Source organism: Gadus macrocephalus, chromosome 7 (genome assembly GCF_031168955.1).
Source record: "Gadus macrocephalus chromosome 7, ASM3116895v1".
Classification (NCBI taxonomy): Eukaryota; Metazoa; Chordata; class Actinopteri; order Gadiformes; family Gadidae; genus Gadus; species Gadus macrocephalus.
In genome coordinates this window covers 6,173,814-6,180,115 of record NC_082388.1, presented here as the reverse complement: position 1 = coordinate 6,180,115, position 6,302 = coordinate 6,173,814, and the positions used below count along the sequence as shown (strand labels likewise).

The following is a 6,302-nucleotide window of genomic DNA, read 5'->3' as shown; positions in this document are numbered from 1 at the left end:
CAACGGACGAACGTTGTTCCGTCTCGTTCCATTAATCCCCATGAAGGAAATCCAAAGATATTCTGGGATGGGGAGGGGTTTTCCTTGGTCCAAGTTCAACATCTGAGGTCAGGCGTGCGTTCTCGCGGCCGTGTTTGGGGTTGCGTTGTTTGAAACATGTTCTTAAAGATCCAGCGCCACATTTGGCCGCATAAAAAAAAGACAAATAAGACACAAACACACTCACCAAGACAGACGCATTAAGACTCAGACAATTATTATTGTAGTGCCAAAATGCAACCACAAATTTGTGAGGGTCTATGTTCCCCCAAGACTCCGGAGGCTCGGGACCAGTATCAAACCAGTCCTGTTGGGCTTTGCCAACCACCCCCCCCCTACATGCCCTTAATGGACCCTTCCGACCCCAAAGCAATTTAATGGGGTTTTGCTTGTGGGGGGGGGGGGGGGGGGGGGAAGAAGAGAGAGAGATTTGTTTGTAAGAAACGTATGAATTGTCTGTCCTATGCTGCCCTTTTGCCGATCTCTCTTGAAAAATAGATTAGAATCTCAATGAGACTTTTACCTGGTTGAAAAAAAAAAAAAAAAAAAGCCCTTGATGTACTGAGTTTATTCAACCCTTAGGGTGAACAACCAGAAACTGGCCGGTAATCCTCAAACCACAAGTATCTTGGAAACCGTTTTCAAAATGTCTGCTTTGGAATTTGGCTGTTAACACTAATTGATGGTTTCTAGGAACGTTCCTGCCAACGTCAGCTACTGTTTGCTCCAGCATTGGCAAACAGGAATGAAACACAGGGGCCGAAAAACATGCAATGGAAAAATAACGTGCAATTGATCCAAGTTCACGGAGTAGAGCGAGTGTTTGTTTAGTATTTCACACACAATTTAAATCTTATTTTTATTAGGAAAATTTGTATTATATGTAAAGTTAGGCATTACATTTAATTTTTTACAAGTTCGTCAACAAAATTCGTCATCACATATCAAAAACATCACATAGTGTCATAGTTTTTGACAAAACCCAAAGACAGAGTTACTTTTTACTCGCAATGCGTTTCGATCTCCGAAGACTGCCCGATAGTTCGGACACGACGGCTGTCGTCGCCGGCAACGGCGCAACGGCCGCGGAGCCTGGCGTTTTCCTCCAGGTTCCGCCACTCGCAGCGTTTTTCGGAATCTTGGTGACGGAAGCCGAAGTTTTGAGAGCGAGGTTGGCTGCGGCCGCACTCGTTGTTGATGATTTCCGAAGCGGCCGGCTGGTGACAGCTTCCCGTTTGACGGCGGCCTCCATTTTGACGGGCAGGGGGGCAACAGCCTCAATTTTGATCTTCACTGACCGGGGGGCAGCGGCCTTCATTTTGATTTGGACGGGCGGGGGGGCGGCGGCCATTGCCTCGATGGTCGCACACTTCTCCTGTCAAAATGAATCACCGTTGTAATTGGGCAATTATTGTGAAGGATTGTACTGCATTTTGTTGTACTGGTTGTCAATGACAATGACGTTGAATGTGATCTGGGCCCAGTTTCCCGATAACGATGGACCCAGACTAGTGTTGGCTCGTTCGTTCGCGAACCGGTTTGAATGAACGAGTCTTTAGGACGAACGCACCGAACCGGTTCGTTTCTCTCGTTCATTCGTTCGTCTCGTTCACCATTCGATTCACCAGAAACTCGACGGAACGAACGAACGAACTTCCGGTAACTCAGCTGAGTCAGTCAGACTCAGTGGAGTTAATGCTACCGGAAACTCGACTGAACAAACGAACGAACAAACGATTCGCAAACGACTCCTCTTGGCGAACTGAATCACGCGAACTGGGTCACGGAAACGAATCATTAAATCCACCACTAATCCAGACTCGTATGAACATTCTCGCGATGGACCTTTTGAAACTTTGTGTCAAATCTCTTAAAATGAATGTGTGTGCACTGCTCTAACGACGTTCGTAGACTTATAAATGTCTACAGACAGGGTGCTGAAATGGTTTCTGTAGGAGGGGAGACACAGGAATGTTGTTGGAGGAAACTATTTTGTGGCAGCAAAAAACTATCTCCCTATCAAGGCCAACAGCAGAGTAGCATAGACTAATATGAATGCCACAAATATTAAACACAAGTGATAAGGCTCAGGCCGACAAACTATGCTAATCCTGAACGCACCATATTTTTTTCACAGCATTTTCCCCCCTTAAATAATTCCATATCACAAAAATAAAAAAATAGCTTGTGTCTGTGTGACAACTATAGCATTTATCTAAATGTGTTGATATCTGAAACATGCTTTGCGCAGCAAAGAGAGCAGACTCTCTGATTCTGCATAAGGTTTCACTGATTGGCGCGCAGTCTCTAGTCTATAATCTTTGGGGTAAACATTGATTATGCAACGTTCCATTCATTCATTATCATTCAAACGCAGAGGCATTGATACGGCTATGGCTGTTGCGCGTCTAGATATTGCCCATATTGTTGGGCAGGGGTGTGATGGTGCGGGCAATGTAAGCGGGAATGGCAGAGCATGGCAGCACAGTTTCCCACAGCAGTCACCGCAGAATCAACGCATCGACTTGGCAATTGTGCACTCCACTGAGGTCAGGGATCTTTGTAACTGTCACGACACGGTCCAATAAATAGCAAACTTCATTACAGTCTCACCGAAGCGCCTACAGTGCTTTATGGCAAACAATCACAACAAAAAACGCCTGCAGAAATTCTCCGACACCCGCTGGTCTCAGCATGATTCATGTACAGTACGTCTTCTGTCATTGATCAATATGAGGTTATTTTAACCGCGATCCTTGAATTAAAATCAGAGGGAGACAGCAAGTGCAGCTCGAAAGCGACCTCCCACACAAGAGCAATGGAATCATTAGATATTATATGCCTTGTGATAGGGTTGCATTGTGACGGGGCTTCTAACATGTCTGTGTTGTCTTTGCTGTTTAAATCTAACAGTAGTCTATGAGTAATGTATCAATGGTAACCACTGTTTTGGGGGTATTGCGAAATTGCACCAGCTGAACATTCAGTGGTATTGGAGGTGTTTTAATAAAACACCTCCAATACCATGGAATGTCCAGCTGGTGTCTTCACTGAGGCTATAGGAACGATGCTCTTAGCACCCTACGAGTACCCCTGGAGCCTTCGTTAGCTACGAAATGTTTTCACAACGTTCGTTTCCCAACGATGCTTTCGGGAAACGGTGTGAAAATTGTACAACGAACTTCACGAACCACTTAGGCTAACGATGCTTTTGGGAAACAGGGCCCTGATCTGATCTGAAGGAAGTGTGTTTTATTGTGAAGGAACTGGTTTAAGAATTAGATTTAGGGCATTTAGCAGACGCTGTTATCCAAAGGGACTTACAATAGGTGCATTTGCCGTAAATAAGTACATTTGTCAATTGAAGTTTTATTATGTAGGAGCTGGCTTTTATTGTGCAGGAGCTGTGTTTAATGTGAAGGAACTGTTATATTGTGAATTAATTGTTTTATTGTAAAGGAACTGGCCTTTATTGTGAAGGACTCGCTTAACGTACAGGAGCTTTTCTGTGAAGGAACTGGGTATTTATTGTGAAGGAGCTGGCTCTTATTGTGAAGGAACCGTGCTTAGTAATGAACAAATGGGATTCTTACCTTCTCCTGGGCGAGTTCAGACTGAAGGTCGGCCATCTGAATCATCAACCCTTTGATTTCATGCTGGAATGGTAAAACATTAACATAATTAACATTATTATTCACTTTAGCGTCAACACACACTATTTGTCAATTTTATCTAGTGACTGTCATGTACTGTATACCATCACTGCCCCATACTGCTTTTATTTATTTCATTTTGATTGGTTAATTTTGTTTTCCGTTTGTTTGTTACACTTTTAATCTATGTTTTATGTGTTTTATGTCCATTTGTTTGTTATACTTAAGTAGATGTTTTATGTGTTTTATGTCCAGTTGTTTGTTATACCTCAACTATGTTTTATGTGAAAAGGGTCAGTTTATTTTTTGAATTGTACAAAGATGAGTATAGTTGTGCATAGTTATTTTTGGCACATCTTCCATTGGGCAACGACTGCAAAATAGCCATTTTGGCTTGTTGTGTGGTTTTCATTTTTATTAATGTGCACTGTCCAGGTCTAAATAAACTTGAATATATAATCAAAAAGGTCGTGATTTTCTCCTTTTGCACCTTTTTTTCCTGAATCCGTTTCTCCTGATCTTCCTTCGCCTTCTCTTCCTTCTTCCTACTGTGGGACACAGTTGGAAAAAACGAACAAAAATGTAGCATTTACATTGAGGGTGTTTAGCTAACGCTTTTTTATCCCAAGCAACTTACAACGGTTCACACACACATTCACCCACCGACAGCGGAGTCGACCCCTCAGGGCGACGCCAGCTCATCAGGAGCAGTCAGGGTGAGGCACCTCGCTCAGGGACACCTCGACACTCAGCTATGAGAAGCTGGGGATCCAACTAGCAACCTTCCGGTTACCAATTAACCTGATATCTCTTGTCTCACTGATCTCAAGATAAACTTTAGTTATTTTGTGAAGGAACTCTGGTTTTATCTTGGAGGAACTGGGTTTTATTTGTGAAAAAAGGGGGATTTATCTTAAAGTGTACAGGGATTTATAGTGAAGGAACTTTTATTGTGAAGGAACGTCTTTACGTACATGCTGTCCTCCAGAATCACGAGGGCGCTCTTCTGCTTGGAGATGGCGGACCGGACGGCTGGTTCCTTCACTAGAGTCAGCAGGGTCCTGCTGTTCATAAGGTCCACCTTGCTGTCCGGCAGCTCCTGGCCCAGGAAGAGCCTTGCCAGAGTGACCATCTTCCCACACGGGGGGAACTGGAAAGAGGCGGTTGCTTCGAAGTCGTAAAAAGTAGCTAAAGAAGCTGAATTTAACGTTACAAATAGTAAAATAATAAAATAAACAAATACTAAATATAATACAATATATAAGGATGGTCAAATGATAGAAATAGTAAAATTAAATAAACAAATACATTTCAATGTAAAATAGTCAATTCTAATCAACAAATACTAAATTAAAATGTAAAGCTAAATTGAAGGACGGTCAAATACTAAATTTAATACAACATTTAAGGATGGTCAAATGATAGAAATAGTAAAATTAATTGAAGAAATACATTTCAATGTTATACTAAATTTAAGGAAGGTCACATGACAAATAGTAAAATGAAATCAACAATACTAAATTAAAATGTAATGCTAAATTGAAGGACGGTCAAAGTGTACAAATAATAAAATAAGATAAAGAAATACTAGATTTAAGACTTAACCTGACCTTTTTGAGTTCTTCGAGGGCCTTCTCTTGGCGGGCGAGGGCCAGACCGAGGGCCATGGCCTCCCTTCTTAGGGCCTCGTCCAATTCTGCCTGTGCCCCCTGCAGGACGAGGAGGGGTCAACTTTCAAATCCCATTTACAGCACTTCATGGTGACATATTATACCACCGGATATGAGTGTGATTAGCCGTTTTGAGAATGGGCCTCTTCTGACATCACAAGTGGGTGTGTCCACCTAGATGTGTGCTGCATAGATCAGTGTACCAGCCTACCAAGTGGACTGCAGCAAAAGTTGCTCATCCATCCATCATACAGCTAGGAGGTGGACTTTCAGATTTTGAAAACAGCTTATAGCGGCTAATCACACTCAAACCTGGTGGCATAATATGTCTCATGTTTTTTTAAGAATTAATAATTGCATTTAGGATGCAGTATTGGCAAGAAAAGGGTTACATGCCTGTACGTTAGAAACACCCCTTATAAATACTGTTCATTTCTGCAAAAGCAATTTCTGAGAAAATCATTCTATAAAGACTTTAAAGCCTGGAACCAAGCCTAGATCCCACAAATTATATACATGACCATGAACAATTTTGTGGAGCAATACAATTAAAAGTGAAAATTGCATTAAATTAAATTGCACCCCCACTCTGTTGCGATTGGTCGAATGCTTTGTGGTATGTGTCAGCAAATTCCCCCCCCCCCCCCCGAGAAGTTGTAAACAATGCGGGTAGCCTGGAGGCGGGACTTTTGAAGTGCAGAAGTCTCTCTCTCTCTCTCTCTCACTCACTCACCTCCAGGGGTTTGAGGAGTCTCTCCTCATTCTTGCGTTCAATGAAGTCCTTGTCTGCTTGGGTCAGCTGGTATCCGTCCATGCCACGGATCATTGAGATTGGATCTCTGGACGACACCGTTGCCGGGCAGACTACAGAGATGATGGTGACTGTGTCGACTGCTTATAATAAAATATGACTGCAACTGTCTCGTCAGTCTCTTTAAAA

The 6,302-nt window shown here is 42.7% G+C and overlaps 1 protein-coding gene across 1 annotated transcript; it reads right to left on the bottom strand.

Annotated features, from left to right (window-relative positions):
• Nucleotides 1-629: 629 nt before the first annotated feature.
• LOC132460711 (uncharacterized) lies at nucleotides 630-6,302 on the bottom strand. The gene is made up of 6 exons (XM_060055575.1): nucleotides 6,096-6,302; nucleotides 5,303-5,401; nucleotides 4,667-4,842; nucleotides 4,183-4,240; nucleotides 3,633-3,695; nucleotides 630-1,414 (listed from the first exon to the last, which is right to left on the bottom strand). Exons 1-6 carry the CDS (start codon nucleotides 6,186-6,188, stop codon nucleotides 1,034-1,036), a joined length of 870 nt encoding a protein of 289 aa, XP_059911558.1. The 5' UTR covers nucleotides 6,189-6,302; the 3' UTR covers nucleotides 630-1,033.

Coding starts and splice junctions, on each gene's coding strand:
- LOC132460711 (XM_060055575.1), bottom strand. CDS start 6,188: ATGATCCGTGGCATGGACGGATACCAGCTGACCCAAGCAGACAAGGAC. Junction 5,402..6,095: donor GACTCCTCAAACCCCTGGAG/GTGAGTGAGTGA, acceptor CTCGTCCTGCAG/GGGGCACAGGCAGAATTGGA. Junction 3,696..4,182: donor AACGGATTCAGGAAAAAAAG/GTGCAAAAGGAG, acceptor TTACCATTCCAG/CATGAAATCAAAGGGTTGAT.